The sequence below is a fragment of the Centropristis striata genome, chromosome 11 (assembly GCF_030273125.1).
Source record: "Centropristis striata isolate RG_2023a ecotype Rhode Island chromosome 11, C.striata_1.0, whole genome shotgun sequence".
Taxonomy (NCBI): domain Eukaryota; kingdom Metazoa; phylum Chordata; class Actinopteri; order Perciformes; family Serranidae; genus Centropristis; species Centropristis striata.
The window spans coordinates 38,560,351-38,578,399 of NC_081527.1; the positions used below are offsets into that span (position 1 = coordinate 38,560,351).

An 18,049-nucleotide genomic window follows, 5' to 3' on the forward strand; every position below is an offset into this window, starting at 1 on the left:
AACAGCAGGCTGTTTACACAGAGCTGAGAGGAGAGGACAGGAGACGTTGTAAAAATGCAAATAGTTCAATTTGTATAGCAGAAGGAGGGCTGACACATAGAGACAGATAATCAAGCTCTCATTCACTCCTACGGGCAATTTAGAGTCGCCAATTAAACCTAAGTGCATGTTTCTGGACTGTGGGAGGAAGCAGGAGAACCTGGAGAGAACCACGCTGACATGGAGAACATGAGAACTAACCACAGAAGAACCAAACCAGCAACCCTCCTGATGTGATGCTAACCACCAGACCACCGTGTAGGAATGTATTGTGTATATAAATTCCATTTTAATCACATATAAAAAAAAATATCGAAGAAATTCAGCTGTTGTTTTTTTCTTTTTCTTTATGATGCATGCCATTATAACTGTGTTATTCTGCACAAAATACATTTTTGGTCTGTTCCTACTGCTGCAATTATGGTGGTGATTCCATAAAGGTACAAGACTTATATGTAACATCTGTGTGAACATCAATGTTCAGCAGCCTGCAGCGTCCCAGACTACCTGTCCCCGGGCCATGACAGGTGTATCAGTCTCTGTAACGTTCATTTAATCTCTGTCAGCATGTCAGAGATTACTCCCTCTTTAGGTGGAATAAATGTGCATTAAACAATCACTTCTACACTTTAGTTCTACTTCATCAAACCACACAAATGATCCTAGAACAGACACAAACTCTGTTCAGACCATGCATCAGTAGCAGTATTACAGTTAGTTCCAGCTGGGCTTCAAAGCCGTTATCAGTGTATCTGAGTGACGTGGTCACATGTTGGATATGTTCTCATCTCATACACAACTCCCTCTGTAGCTTATGTATGCTCATAGTATCATGACATAATGTGCCATGCAGATGGTGTATCAGCCAACCGTGACTCCATACCGTGATGTTTCTCTACTTTAACCATGAACATCTATCTGTTTTAATGCATTTTTAGGGTTTCTGCACAGCTTATACTCTGAGGCTCAGTGATTCTTATGGTATGTGGTATTTGAGGAACTAGACTTGTGTCTACACTGAAAACCTGAGTCAGATATTGATATGCTGACCATGCACTGACAATCCAACCTGACCAGACATATACAGTCATGGAAAAAATATTAGACAGCCATGTTTTCTCTGATTCCTTGTTCATTTAATGCCTGGTACAACTAAAGATACATTTGTTTGGACAAATATAATGATAACAACAAAAATAGGTCATAAGAGTTTAATTTTAGAGCTGATATCTAGACATTTAACATGGTTTTCTAGTTAATGATTATGGTTATTATCAAGAAAAACATGGAAAATATCTAGATATCAGCTCTTAAATTAAACTCTTATCAGCTATTTTTGTTGTTATCATTATATTTGTCCAAACAAATGTTGTACCAGACATTAAAATGAACAAGAAATTGAAGAAAACAAGGGTCAAATTATTTTTTCCATGACTGTAAGTTAAAGTGGCACTGTGCAATGACGACTCTGTAACATTTAGTGTCAGCATGTCAGAGATGAGTCAGATGAGAATAAATGTGCATTAAACAGTAACTTCTCTACTAGTGTTCCTACTTCATCAAACCACAACATGGCATCCTATCAATATCTGTTCCTGACATTAAAGCATCAGTGTGACATTCTATATTTTTATTTTTGTGCAGAAGCCAAACCAACAGTGCATGTATCCATTAACAAGTATAATGTGTATCAAAGCTGACATATCTCTTTCTCTGTCACATTGAACTCCATGTTTCAAAAACTATTAAAAGCACATCACACACACACACACACACACACACACACACACACACACACACCATCCTGCTGCTGTGAATAGTCCTGATGTGGATTCATCCGCCTCTGAAAATAGTCCCAGACCACTGGTGGCATGTAACAGAATACATTTACTCAAGTACTGTACTTAAGTACAATTTTGAGGTACTTTTACTTTACTTGAGTATTTCCACATTTGTAATTTTATATTTCTACTCCACTACATTTAAAGGACAAATATTGAACTTCTTATTCCACTATATTTAGCTGACAGCTTTAGTTACTTTACAGCTCGAGATTTAACAAAACAACATGGTAAATGTACTTGTAGTGGAGTAATTTCACAGTGTGGTATTAGTACTGTTACTGAAGTAAGGCATCTGAATACTTCTTCCACCTCTGTCCCACACAGATGCATTATTTCTCCTACAGTGACCAGCTGGTTTAAGAAATGACAGAGCCTTCAAAATAAAAGAAAACAAAACTGGCTCAGATGGACTTGCTGCAGAGTGAGGAGGTCAGATAGTATTGGCAGACTGGAAATCATTCTTTGGAAAGCAATGGATAATGAAGTCTGAAGCTGCTGAGTTTAAGGGCTTAAATAAGTCTGTTAAAACTACTGCTGCCTCCTCAGTGGAGGGACATTAATGAATGGAATGAACCAATGCAAAGATGCTTTTCTTTGCAGGTTAACATGTGATTCTACAGTTCTTTTACAGAAAAAGGCCCAAAAAGACCACCCTTGTTTTCTCTAATTTCTTGTTCATTTTAATGCCTGGTACAACTACAGGTACATTTGTTTGGACAAATATAATGATAATGTTATATTTGTCCAAACAAATGTACCTGTAGTTGTAGCAGGCATTAAAAGGAACAAGAAATTGAAGAAAACAAGGTCGTAATAATGTTTTCCATGACTGTATGTATACATGTTTGGGAGGCCGAGAGGCTGGACCGGCTGCTGGATGATGCTGACAGCTTTATATAAGACAGAAACAAAGAAGAGCAAAGACAGAAAGACAAAAGAAAGACCAAGAGTCAGCTCAAGACTGAGAAACAAAACAAAAATCTTCTGAAGGCAAAAAGCGCGCTGCAAATGAAGAGAAGCAGCAGAAAGCAGAGTTTGTGTTGCGCCTGAAGCTGTAAACATCTATGAGATCTGCTGCTGTGACTCTCTAGCCTCAGCTCTTTCTCTCTGACTCTCTAGCCTCAGCTCTTTCTCTCTCTCTCTGTCTGCATCTCTCCACCTCAAGTGGCTCGCTGTTCACCTTTCATCCCTTCATTCCTGCTTTACTCCTCCAGGCCAGGTGTTCAGGTGAAGCTTTGATTACACGCATGTGTGTGTGTGTGTGTGTGTGTGTGTGTGTGTGTGTGTGAGAGAGAGAGAGAGAGAGAGAGAGAGAGAGAGAGAGAGAGAGAGAGAGAGAGAGAGAGAGATTATTGCTACCTTTGGAAGGTGTGAGCTACTTTCCTATGAGAAGAATCTCAGCTGAATCTAAGTATAATTAGAATAGAATATAGAATAGAATATATCTTTATTGTCTGTTCAACAGAGCAGAAATTTGTCTTTCGACACGGCTATAAAAATTCATGCAAAACACCCAACAATTACATGAAGTGAGATAAAACAACAACACTTCAGTAAAAACACAACATCAATAAAAAGAATGACGTGGGGTTCAGTGTTACCGGCCACTATTTACTATAGCGACTGCAGATGGTAGAAATTACTTTTTATAAATGTTTTTATGGGCCAGTGGGGTTCTGTGTCTTCTTAATCTTAATTTGGATTAAATGTCACACGTCTGTAGTTCTGTCTTGGGGTTCTGTGTTTGCAGATCATGGCTCATCGCAGGCTGTTCTACCAGAGTGTAAACTGTTAAACTGGGCTCAGGGTGTCGACATGGACTGGTTCTGTTGCTCTTCCCTTCCTAACTTTACACGTCTATCATTTATCCAGCCCACGTTGGAATGAACCAGGTTGTTGTAGAATGAAAGGACAGAGCTAGCTAGTGGAGGTGGGCTAAAACACTGATACAGCATAGTGTTAAGATATTTTGCATGGCAATAATATATCGATTCATGACCATCAAGTATCAATATTTAGCGTTCCAGCGGCAGTATTTTGGCTGTTTTCTGCCAGAGGCCATAGCGGACTCACTTTCATGAATATACTGGAGAAACTGGTATCATATGAAACTAGAAGCACTAAGAAGTCTAAAGGCACCATGTGCACTTTGTTAGTTTGGTTTCTAACCTTTTTGTAACAATGGATGTGTTTTGCTCCAATCTAATGCAAATAATATACAGCCAACACAAACTGCAGTTAAACAGTTAAATCTCAATATGTTGTATCGCAAAACGCTTAAAATCACAATAATATCATATCGTGAGTCAAGTATTGGTATAAAATCATTAGTTTTTTGGTATATGTCCTTTTATAGAGTGGAAAACTTTGAGAATGTGCAACAAAAATATGAAACTAGAGTTAAAAAATGATGGAAAAAGAAAGAAAAAGCCAGACATACATGATAATAACCAGCAGCTACATTATAAGTTTGGAACTGTTCAGTGATTCAGCTCTTAGAGACATTTCTTACTTGGGTTATCTAATTATCACCAACACCCAATACTACATGTTGCTCTTCCCCAGTGCTCAAAACAGAAGCTCAGACAGACTGTAGATGGTTTTGGAGCTGCTGAAAAGGTTTTTGACCTCCTCTCTGCTGCTGCTCAGATAACGAGATGCTGCAGAGGCGTAAATATCACAACTTGAAATGGCCGTATGAAAGGACTTATAATCACTATAAGGACTTCGCTAACACAGAGTTATAACAGAACTAGTTCTAGCAAAACCTTCAGAAGCAGCCTCCCTCTGTAGCAGGACTAGATATTAATATCTATAATACTATATCTGCTGCAGATGATCAGTAGCTGTTTCACATGTGGATCACTCTGACGTGATGCGTTCAGGCTCTGCAGCTTTCAGTGGGACTCTGGGCTCTGCTCTGCTCCACACACTCATTTGTTAACCAGTAAATACATGCAACACTGTCAGCATTCAAAGCTCACTTCTCCAATGAGTCTTGATGGGAAACAAGCCTGTCGGCTCCCAGCCTCTTCTCCCTCTTCAAAAAGAATAAATGAAATAAAAAAATCTGCAGAGTCGGCCTGTCGGAGAGTTTTACTGGGATGTCAATGAGAGGATTTTCATTTGAACTCACAGAAGACCAAAAAACAAACAGGTCCTGATAAAAAAGTCCTGCTGAAGCTGCTGATGTTATACAGATGTAGCTGACTGCAGATCTGCTTACTGCTGCCACACACACACACACACACACACACACACACACACATGACCCACCAAACAGACTCTCTGGGTTTTACTCCTGTTTGACTTGGTGCCTGCCTCGCTGCTCTTCTGCTCGGGTTGACACTGATTTCATCTGGTGTTTGCCCAGAAGACAAGAGACAAATGAAAGGAGAGAGCAGCAGACAGTGTGAGCTGCTTGAACAGCTTCAGTATAAACTCCACATCTGATTTGTTACCTCCAGTTTATTCATTATTACTTTTAGTCTTGAACTCAAATTACAGCCGTTTTGTGATTGTCTACCCCTTAGTGATCGGCCTCCCTTCAGAAAGAGTTGTGGTTGGTGTGCAGTGCAGTTTTAGGGGGAGCTAGCAGGTCAGACATCTGAAAGCTGCAAACTGAAGATGACTTTGAGATGCAGTTCAGCACCATACGTCACGTTATTCTCCTCATAAATCTCTAACAAACCTGCATAATTAATCAGGTAATAAATCAATTAAACCTATTAAAGCAAGACTGTGCACAAAATAAGAAAATTGTTTCAGTTACAAATAAAAATAGAAGCAACAAATGCACCCTTATTCCATCCATTACACTACTAGTGTGGCCAAAGTTGTCCCATTATCAACCAGTTTTATAATATTTTTGCTCAATCTCTTCTTCTTCTCCTGTTTACTGATGGATTAGTCTCCAGCAACACATCACACTGCCCTCTACTGACCACAGGACGTTACTACAGCTTTGTTTATTTCTCTGTTTGTTTATTCGCTCTAACCCAGTTGATGGAAACTCTCTCATTCACATTTTCTCTAAAGATGTCACTTCAAAATTCAACTTTACTGGAAACACAGCTGCTGGCTGTTGGGAGCCACTGGTCTCAAACCATCAGGTCCAGCAACATGTGATGGTGGCTCAATTAAAATGATGGTGAGAGAAAGCAGCCTCGCCATGTTTCACACAACAAATTAAACTCTGTCAAGAGGCTGCTATGACAAATGGTTTGAGAAGAATCATCTCCATCTCACTTTTATGAATATACTGGAGAAACTGGTATCATATGAAACTAGAAACACTAAGAAGTCTAAAGGCACCATGTGCACTTTGTTAGTTTTGTTTCTAACTTTTTGTAACAATGGATGTGTTTTGCTCCAATCTAATGCAAATAATATACAGCCAAGACAAAATGCAATTAAACAGTTCAATCTCAATATGTTGTATCGCAAAATGCTTAAAATCACAATAATGTCATATCGTGAGTCAAGTATCAGGATAAAATCATGTGTTTTTTGGTATATGTCCTTTTATAGAGTGGAAAACTTTGAGAACGTGCAACAAGAGGCTGTCAAGAGGCTGATGTGTCAAATGTTACTGGTTTGAGAAGAATCATCTCCATCTCATCACTTCTCCACTTATTTATTATGATCCCATAGTTGTCACTTGCAGCCATACTGTTCATCAAAAGTAACAAGTCTAATTTAAATAACAACAACACTGAACTACACTTCCTATAATGCATCCAAGTTGTCTAATGTGCTGTAGTTCCTCTTTAAATGAAGAAGGCTGAAAGATTGAATGCAGTGTAATTGCATGTATGAAACAAATACTGGAATGCTGCACGAAACTGGATTAAAACGATTCCTCCAGTGGAGAGTAATCATTTTAATAAAACTTGGGCTGGACATGATGGATGAGGAACAACCAAACCACTAAAAACTGAGTTCTGTAGACTCTGATGAGACTGAGGGGATAATTAGACTCTTCCACACTTACGCCACATTTCAAAGACAGCAAAAAGCGAGTTTCTTCCTCGGGGTCTTCCTGGCTCGCTGCTGATAACCCCCCACTTAACCACACACACACACACACACACACACACACACACACACACACACACACACACACACACACACACACACCATTATAAACCAGCAGTGTGGAGGGATGGGTCACACTTCATCTGTCTGCTTCTGGTGCGTGAACAGAAATAATTGTGTCACTGAGTCAAACATGGAGGCTGTTTTGTGATGTTCATGTAAACATTCTGAGCCTCTGACATCATCAATACCTGCTGCTCCACTCTCACCTGCTGCACCTTTCCCCTCCACCTTTAAGGGTTTTATTATTTTATCCTGAGCCTGTGAGCCGGAGGAACCGTTGAACAGATTGCTGAACAGGTGCAGTGATAATGCAGAATAAATGCAGGGTTTGTTGTATGAAAACCATATTTTACACCGTCTCTATTAATAGCAGGGAGGATCAAGGTGATAATGTCACTGATCAGGTTCACACAGACCTGAATGTGCTTTATTTCTCTCTGCATAAATGGTCCGATAGATTTTTAATGGATCTGTGTATTTTTAAATTCTATCTGACTGTGTATCAGAATCACTGAACTGAAACAATAAGCCAATGAGCTGAGAATGAAGTTGGATAAAGCTGCAGTTTGCAAACTGAAAGTTGCAATAACAATTATAAAACACAGAGAAATACAAGGAGGATACATTTGAGCAAAACTAGCTTACTGTATCAAACCTTGTTAGCATTAATTACTGAGTTTAATTTGATCCAAAACTTATTTAAACACAAAACACATTCAAATAAAAGATTACTGTGAAAACTAACCTCATGCCTCTTTGGGGCTAAAACATAAAAACATTGAACTCCTTGACGTTTTCTTTACAGTATCAGTTAGTTTTACCATCCACAGGAAGTCTCTTGTCGTCCTTTCAAAATAAAAGCGTCCATTATCAAACCATGCTTTTGCATAGTACTGTATATATATTTTATTTTGCCCATGTATGCATGTTTTTACACATACTGGAGTATGTATGCAAACATAGCGATGAATTGATGAATTGATCGTTAACGTTATAAAACTCTGTATTATTCTAATGTATTGTTATAAAGTACAGGATCAACATTTAGTCTTTTAGGATATCAAGCTCCTGCTGCTGCTCCACTACAGCAGGCTGAGAGGATTGTATAATATCTGTCTGCAGTGGTGCAGGTGTGTCTTTGAATCCAAATCCAGAAAATCTCACGTCATCTCAAATCAACGTCTGAGTCTGTGTTTGTACCTCAGCAGCTGAGAGGAGCTGGCTGTGTTTACCAGCCTGCTGGCTGCAGCTTCTCCATCTGATCACCAGTAATGGGACATTATTTTGGGGTATTTTCTGCCTTAACTTGATAGCAGCCAGGAGAATGTTGACAGGAAATGCAGCCACCAGTTTATGCTGCAGTACTCCAGGTCACTTACTCCAGCTATTCTCAACCTTGGGGTCGGGACCCCAATTGGGGTCGCGAGATGATTTCTGGGGGTCGCCAAATCATTTTGGAAGTCAGCTCTGTCTCCACTGTGTTAAAGTGTTCATGTGTTTTAGTCTTTTTGGTCATTTAATGTCTTTTTTTGGTCATTTTGTGTCTTTTTAGGTCATTTTGTGTCTTTTTTTTAATCATTTTGTGGTCAATTTCTGTCTTTTTTGGTAATTTTGTTTCCTTTTTTTGGTAATTTTGTGTCTTTTTTTAGTCATTTTGTGTCTTTTTTGGGTCATTTTGTGTATTTTTGAGTCATTTTATGTTTGTTTTTTTGTCATTTTGTGTCTTTTTTTGGTAATTTTGTGTCTTTTCTGGTAATTTTGTGTCTTTTCTTGCTCATTTTGTGGTCAATTTGTGTCTTTTTTGCTCATTTTGTTTCCTTTTTTGGTCATTTTGTTTCTTTTTTGGGTGATCTGAACTGTGCGTGTGAGATTGTGTTCAGTGAGTGGGGGTCTTGGACAACATGCATGTTAAATTGGGGGTCGCGACTCAAAAAGGTTGAGAACTACTGGCTTACTCCATTCTCTTGACCTTGGAAACAGTTTTAGATGCCAACTCAAGGTTTCTTTCTGGCTGTTTTCCACAGCATGTGTGGGTTTTTTTTTTCAAATATAATTTCCCAGCTCAAGAATTAACAAATGTTCATGTTTAACTATTAGGCCAACGCAATACACACAAACAGCTATGAACCAATGACAGCTAGCAGATCTGACCACAGGACCACTGAGCTCAACAAACCCACCTGGAGACTGTTGGACTGGCTGCAAGAGTCCAAAGAAACTATGTTGTAGTAGAAGGACACACATTTATGATATTCTAGATATTGTAATCATCAACTGGCAGCTTCAAAACCTCGACTCACACTATTAATATATACATTTTCTATCGGTCCACCTATTGACTGTACATGCATACATCTTGACATTATATACAGTACAGGCCAAAAGTTTGGACACACCTTCTCATTCAATGCGTTTCCTTTATTTTCATGACTATTTACATTGTAGATTCATCAAAACTATGAATGAACACATGTGGAATTATGTACTTAACAAAAAAAGTGTGAAATAACTGAAAACATGTCTTATATTCTAGTAAGCAAAGGGTGGTTACTTTGAGGAATCTAAAATACATGTTTTCAGTTATTTTACACTTTTTTGTTAAGTACATAATTCCACATGTGTTCATTCATAGTTTTGATGAATCTACAATGTAAATAGTCATGAAAATAAAGAAAAACGCATTGAATGAGAAGGTGTGTGTCCAAACTTTTGGCCTGTACTGTACAAGTTAATATGTCTGAGATCTTCCATGCAGAGTGTACCGAGGAATCTACACTTACAGACCGTTTCATTAGATTCTAATCAGCCAATCACATGGCAGTTAGTCCATGATATCGGCATGTAGTCATGGTGAAGAGCAGCTGCTGGGTTCAAAGAGCATCAGAATGGGGAACAAATGTGATTTACGTGAGTTTGAACGTGGCACGTTGTTGGTCTGATATGATGATCTACTGGGATTTCCTCCAGAGTTTACAGAGAAAATATCCAGAGAGCCTTGATGCCTTGTTGATGCCAGAAGTCAGAGGTCAGAGGAGAATGAACAGACTGGTTCAACTGGAACTCAGATAACCACCTTAACTCAAGACCATCTCTAAACACACAACACCAGACTGACACTTTATTATCAGGTACAGCTAACAAAGGGAGCTAAAGGGAGCTAGTTAGGTTTATGAGATATTGCCATGCAGTATATACTTATATAGGAATCTATCTCTTTGTTGTAATATCTTTGGGTGTATTAGACCAGGTGGGAGACATGATTTTTTTTTTGTAATGCCAGTGTAAAGGATTTAAAAAGCATGTTAAAACTGAATGCCCCCAGTGCACTGTGTCTATTCCATCTGAAGATTAGTGCACATTTTGTCCCCAGTAGAAGATTTATACCATGATTTCAGTAGACAAAGATTTTCTTTCTCTATAGAATAGGAAGCTGCTCTCATATTTTACGACATCACACAATCACAACAGAATAATCCATTCATGCCATATTGGATGTATTGTTTAAAAACTGAAATATCAAATATCACTATTGCCTGTATCATTCTATATCAAACAGGATTATTGGAGCCACTGACGGATAGTGAGGAGATCCTATTAAATGTTGCTGTTTGTGTTCAGCTGCAGTGTTTCACCTTCTCTCCTTCCTCTCTCCTTCCTCTCACCTTTCTGTCTTGTTTCCTTCCTCTTGTTCTTTTGTTCTACCTGTCCTCAACTTCTCAGCTTCTTTTCAACAGCAGCTTTTCTGTGAATGTTGCTCACATTACAAAACTTAAATCTTCTGTTTCTTCTTTTCTTCCCTAATTTCCTCCGCTGCCTTTCCTTCCCTCCCCCTCACTCCCTCTCTGCCCTTCTTTCCCTCCCTCCCTCTTTCCTTTTGATCCTTGCTGCCTTTCCTCTGCAGCAGTGTTCAGTCTGATTTGATCTGTCAGTCTGCAGGGCTCCAACACCTCCATGCTTTCACCTAACACGAGCTGACGAAGCCTGCGGACATTTCACCACAGCACATATCCAGAGCAGAGTATGTTCCTGAGTCCTTACATGTCCCAGATTACTGTCTCTGCTGCTGATTCTCCACTATATATCTCAACCATACAATCACTTTCATGCTGACAATACACCGCCTTTATTTGGTACCACGGAAAGACTTTCTTCTCATTGTTTTTTCTAACTTTTAATGAAAAACCCTGCAGCGGTGGGCCTCGCTGTGCTGCTGAGGCTCAGAGACCCACACTTGGATTTCATCTTGTAATTGGACCAACAAGTTTTCATTTGTTACGGTAAAAATACAAATAAAGTATGTTCTTTGCCACTGTTATCACCACAGCTGATAATAAACACCAGGGCACCTTTAGCCACAAATATTGGACACGGAAAAATATCAATGAATGGACATAAACACCCTGGTGAATCCACACATTAAAGGATGAAGGAGGATGATCTGAAGCTGCTGATGAATGAATGAATATGCCGACTGTTGAAACATCTGAACATTGATGACATTTTGACAGTTCTGATCTCAAAACAGCGTTCAGCGTTGATCATCATGTCTTGTTGTTTTCCAGCTGGTGACAGCAGGGAATTCATTTCAGCTCGGGTCTTTTTTTTTAATCACTTGGGCCATTTGGGCTCATGTTCCTCATGAGAACACTGTCCCACTGCTGAGACCAACAGCAGGTCTGTAAACTGTGATGATGTCAGTGTGTCTGTCCTGGGGAGTTGTTCTGATTGTCTCTCTGTTTGTGTCCGTCTCATTAACTGCATGTCAGTCACACAGGATTGTTGGACAAAGCTACAAAAATAACTACCAAGTTAAAGACCAGAATTATCTTTGACCACAGTTGACTCTGCACTTGTGCCTGGATGGTAACAGGTGTGTGAGGAGCTAACTGCAGTAACCCAAACCACAGGATTATTGACTACAGAGTCTTTAATCTCTTCTTGAATGGTCTTTACAGCAAACAGGCGATAGGTTTGCAGTCCAGAAACTAACTGAGGGCTGAATCACAGAGTCTCCTGAGGCTGAGATGACCTCTCATATAAGTCCAACAAGTTGATGCAACCCAGCAGTGTAGCAGCAGGCTAACACCAGGAAGGGTTCAGACAGAAGGCACATTTCCATCAGGTACTTTCCCTCCAGTGAGCCGCTATGGGTGTGGCTTTGGAGGCAGGATCCACCCAACGTCACTGGTTAGCAGCTCAGAAAGTACCTAGTCTTGGGTCGGTACTTTCTGAGCCGCCACTGAGCGGTGATTTTGCACATGTGTGATTCATTTGCAGACTGCAAGCTGGACATTGAGGGGTTAACATCTCCTGCTCTGACTGCAGCTGGGAGAGACCGATGCCAGAGGACTGGGCCGCTTGTGAGTGCTTTGGGACGGCGCTACTCGTAAAGAAGAGAAGAACGAGTCTCCAATAACACCAGAAAAGTCGCTAGATTTGTCGCTAGTCTCTATAGTGTGAATAGTTGCTAAATATAGAGACAAAGTCAGTAAGTTGGCAACTATGCTTGCTGTGTCAATCTGTTGCCACATTCTCTGTCGGTTAGCCGTTACAAAAGTACCTGCATGGGAACAGAGGCTGAGGGGAACTAACTAGTGGACGGAGCAAAAAAGTACTCAGTGGAAACACGCCTAGAGATCGTGGTCGGAGACAGAAAGCTGAATAGTTTACCGGGAAAATGACGAGGCAGGTACGTCAGAGGCAGGCAGGGTCAGCAACATGAGATCAGTCCAAAGGAAACAGCTTGGAGGCAAAGAATGCCTCAATAAAAAATCTTTGAGTGTTCCCCATCCCACATAATCCCCCCTGCCATAGTTACACAACCACACCCAACATATGCCATATTTTCCAGCACTCGTCTTCAAGAACACAATACACACATTAATTAATCTTTATTTGTAAATAGAACATGATGTTCAGAGTGTGTATGCAATAACTTTCAAAGCAAAGATACTTTAAATCCAAGGGTGATGAAAGCAGAAATGCTTCAGAACAAGTAAAGGTCTTTTCAAGAGGTTCAGTGCTTCACAAAAGCTTCATTTGCCCATCACTACCTGAGAGCACAGGTGAACACAGTGGGCTGGTGAGTGAGCAGAGGGTTGGAGAGTATATTATATAATAGTATATTATTAATATTACTGCAGAGGAATGGATGGTTTGGCTTCCAGGAGTTGATGAAGGTCAGAAGTAGTTTGTTGTTTACTGTTTACTGAGTGAAGGTAACGCTGTAACTGAATATTAATACACTGAGATAAATATTTTGTCTAAAATGCCTATAAGAGAAACTTCTCCTGTGCTAAACATACCCCTGTCCCTGCTAATCTGTCTCTAAGCATGTTGTTGTCACCAGCTCCTATCTGAAGCAGCAGCAGACCTCCTGCAGAGGAGCAACACCCAGCAGGGAGGGACGTCTGCTGACTCCGTCTCGCTTCTCCCCGTGTTTACCTCAATCATGGCAAACTCCTGTTTGTTTCAAAGCGTACTTTGTTTTGTGCTGTCAGACAGCAGGCTTCATACAGAGCAGCACAATACCTCCCGGCATCTGGCTGCTGATCAAACAGCAGCGCTGCAACCATCCTCACGCTGCACTGTGTGCTAACTCCACTAATAGGCCGATGAGTGAGAATCTGCTTTAGATATTAAACAGAGCAGCCATTAGAAACACAAAGCACCTGAACTACACACACCTGATAATAAGGAGTGCAGTAATATATCAGTAACAGCATGTTTCAGCTTCACGAAGAGCATTAGGAAGACGGATCTTCTATATAGTAATATATAAATGTTTTTTTCTTCATATAATTTGTATGAGACACACTGTGTTCATTGTATTAACTTGTGTATGTTGATAGATTCCAGACCTTCATTCATTAATCAACATAATGACAAAACTCCACACTCAGCAAACAGAACACCCACACTTCTAATGTAGCGCTGGAAAATACTTGAGATTCTGCAGTAAAAAGCCGTCATCAGTTATGGGTTATGAATGGAATATAGATATAGAGTGGTGGGTTTTTAAGGGGAGATAGCAGGTCAACAGTAGATGTGGTGGGAGCATCTGAAAGAACATGAAGATCAGCACTGTGTGTCAAGTTGTTCTAGTCATTAATCTGTAATGAACACTCATCAATTAATGAATTAATGTGTCTTCAGCTGCATTCTACCCAAAATTCCAGCAGGGGCCGCTGATGGCGGCTGCAGAAGCATTTGGGTCCATTCATTTTAATACAAAATGAGAAAACTTCTCACTTGATTTATCACCTCAGATTTTTTTTAGGACAACACTATGGTCTCAATCACTAGTAAAAAATCCTCTTCAAGACAATATGGTGTTAATAGTGTAAATAATGGCCCCATTTAGAAAAAAATAGATGATAAAGAATCGTATGATTTGGGGCGGGGCTACCTTTGATTGACAGGTGGCTAACAAGGCCGTCAGGACGTTTAGCGGTTTGGTCTCATAACTTTGACCCTTTCACTGTATTTTCACTTAATGACAGTTTATTTGAACGTTTTGTTCATTAAAATGTCTTTTTCTGCGTTTGGTTGGACTAACAGAGTCGCTGCTCAGTTTTCTTAAGTAAGTAAGGTACATTTTGTTTTTGTTTTTTGCTAGCTAAAGCTAACATCCCAGTTAATGCTACAGTTATGCTGAAATATGCCCCACAAGTTGTTGCAGCAATTCTTGTTTTTTTTGTTCAACACATTTGGTACTAAATCATTTATTTCACCCAAAAATGGGGAAAAAATGTAAAAATTCCCTCCAAAATACCACATCAAGAAATCAAAATCTGGAGGAGCAATGAGTTGAATGAACAGCCATTTTCAGTGATTAAATGGTGACAATTCTGTTGTTTAAACTGCTGACCAACCATCTTAGTGTCTAGTTAGTGGTTGTAAAGTTTGATGAGGCTATGATGGTTCTAGAGGTCAGAACAGATCATTTTATACACTGAGATCAAGTTTCACTGCTACAGGGATCAACATCATCACAAATGCAGAAATTCTTTAATGTTTTCTCCCATTTTGTTGATTCTTTTATATATTTATTTATATAAGTTGATGAAAAAAATGTTCTTTTTTAGTCTCTTCTCATTATTGAGTCATATTAACCTTTGTGCTTGGGCAATATTGTTCACCTGGCATTTATTATTAAGTATGCACAATATATAGATACATTTAACATTTTAAGTATTGACATTTGTGAACCTGGTCTCACAGGAATCTGTGAAAAAGCCACGGATTTGCTTAACTCAAAATCCGTGGAATAGCCACGGAATCACTCAAATTAACGTGAAACTGACACAGATTTCGCTAAAATGCAAGTTAATATTTCTTCCTATTGGTTTGTTCCAAGTCACGTGACTTTCAAGGTCCCGGCGGTCAGAACAAAAAACATGGCGGACAGTTCTCTCATTTTTAGTGAAAAAATGTTTTATTTTCTAAATATTCACTCAGTGAATGTACATAATCACTTTGTATGTTGGAATAGCCACGGGATATGACTGGCATTAACTTGCATTGTAGCCAAATCCGTGTCAGTTTCACGGAAATTTGAGTGATTCCGTGACTATTCCACGGATTTTGAGTTAAGAGAATCCGTGGCTATTCCACGGATTCCTGTGAGACCAGGTTGCTATGTGTATGCAACGTATAACAAACTGTTGATAGCAATGAGAGAATGAGGAGAGGTACATAGACCCAGGATGGTCCAGACATTAACTAATGACCACAGAGTGATTATAGTGAGCTGAAACACTCTAACATACATCTTCTTGATATATTCCCGTCACACTGCACATTCTGTCTGTTCCCTTCCTGTCAGCCTCTCTCCCTGAATACATGCTGCATCGTGCTCAGAGTCTCTGGGCCACAAACACATCAACACAAGTTTTGGAGGAGCAAAAATATCCCACTGTAACAGTTTTAGAGATCCCATTATTTGTGTTGTGAAAACTTCTCACACTGGCACCAGATGAAACGTTCCTGCAGCAGCAACTGCTCACCGAAAATACAGATGGTACACCGTCGGCTGTCAGTCTGCACAGCTATATGTGTGTGTGTGTGTGTGTGTGTGTGTGTGTGTGTGTGAGTGTGTGTGTGTGTGTGTGTGTGTGTGTGTGTGTGTGTGTGTGTGTGTGTGTGTGTGTGTGTGTGTACTCGACAGGGACGGCACATATAGGCATTGTGACATTCTAATAAAATGTAACAGCTCAACACTAACACTGAGCCCCATTTATCTCAGTGTTGTTAGATCTGAATCAAGGCTGATGAGAGCCGTGAGACTCAACTAAACGTGTCGTGACAAACGCCATAAAACCAAACAAACAACAACAACGTTTCTTAAGAGTTCAGTAAATCTCTGGGTTTGTCACAATGAGTAACACTTCATGTAAAATAACTGTGGCCACAAGTGATAATCTGAGAAACTGGACCTGAAATGTGTTATTTATATAAATGAGTTACTCAAAAAAATGAAGGTAACAGTTTACACTGACATATTTGAGTAGGATTTAATTAAACTGAATAGCTTAAATTAGGCAATTATTACCGCTAAATATCACCAAAAATATTAAGTTTGCTCAACTTAATTAAGTTAAGTTAGTCAGACATTAAAAGACTCAGAGGATTTACTTCATCAGAACATTGTTGGAATTACTTAAAAAGATGGAAGAAAATTGTTACCTCAATTTATTTTAACCCATAAGAACCTATGGTGACACCTGTGTAACAAACACTTTAAATCTTCTAGAATCTCCCATATTCAGCTTTATGCTTCACATTAACTCATTAAATCCCTAAGCAACACATACTCAACACCTGGTGTGGTCATGTGACTTTGACAAGAAGTGACTTCTCCAAAATGTGGCTGTGACTGGAAACAGAAATGTGAAAAATTTTAAAAAGCTTATTTTTTCTAATCCGTTAATGTCCTGTATTGCATTTAACTTGTTCTGACCAGATTTCCTGAACAAATTAAAGTCACAAATGTGATATATGTTGTGGAGATGCAAAAGAAAAAGGTAAATTTGTGTCTCTGTAAGCAGAAAATGTGTCCAGTTTTTTTCTATTTTAAAATAAGAACTATCATAAACATAAATTCCATAAACGCTCATTGTAACATTTATGTCACATCACAGATCTTTGACATTTAGGGATAGTATTTTTTTTAAAAACATCAGAATTGTGTTCTATGTGGTCCACTTATAGAACACATCCTTTAAGGATAACTGGGTCTGGGTTCTTATGGGTTAAGTTGAGTCAGTGTATTATTTTTTTAAGAGTGTACAGGATTATGTTAATTCTACAATCATCAGCAGAGTCTCAGTAATGACTCAGTAATGTCCAAAGTTCACTAGTGTTAGTATAATCAGCAGAGGGTAAGTCATGATGTCATGAGCAGAATGGGTGAAGAGTGATTAACTTTAGCATCAATTAATACCAATAAAGAGTCTTTCTGAGTACCAGAGATGGTTTTACTGGTGCCAGTGCTGGCCTCAGCTCTCACCTTGCCGATGTACTGGTAGTCGCTGCCGGTGTACTCCTCCTGCAGGAAGAACTGGTTCCACATCCAGCCTCGCCTCACTCTTCTGAGCCTCTTCTCTCCTCTGATCAGAGCTTCACTTCCCTCTTCATCCAGCGTCTCTGTTCTCCGTCCACTCAGAGACAAAGCGTCCAGGGACAGACTGAGACAGAGCCACACCACGACCAGACAGATAGTCCTCATGTCTCTGGAGGAGACGTATGATTATACAGATCACAAGAGTTTTATCTTCCCAGCTGGATCACCTTCACTTGGGAGGAGATTCTATCAGTCATAGTCCTCCAGGTGTTGGCTGATAGGAGGTGATAGGAGATGATGGAGCTGGAAGAGAAGCAGAGAGACAGAGTGAGAACAGTTAATACCTCTACATGTGTTCTGGATCCTGAGCTGCTTGATGTGGGAGTTTTCATCTTGTTGATTTGGAAATGTGTGCAAACCAAGTTGTGACAGAAGGAACAAGCAGGTTTTTAACCATTTATAGTTGCAGCACATTGGTCTGACTGGTACTAACTCTAACTAC

General features: G+C 39.6%; 1 protein-coding gene across 1 annotated transcript in view; it reads right to left on the reverse strand.

Annotated features, from left to right (window-relative positions):
- Window positions 1-17,842, reverse strand: part of cdh6 (cadherin 6) — a 71,818-nt gene extending 53,976 nt beyond the window's left edge. The window contains exon 1 of the mRNA XM_059344955.1: window positions 17,494-17,842. Within this exon, the coding sequence (XP_059200938.1) occupies window positions 17,494-17,712 (219 nt within the window). The 5' untranslated portion in view covers window positions 17,713-17,842. The remainder of the gene's footprint in view (window positions 1-17,493) is intronic.
- Between the last annotated feature and the right edge of the window lie 207 nt (window positions 17,843-18,049).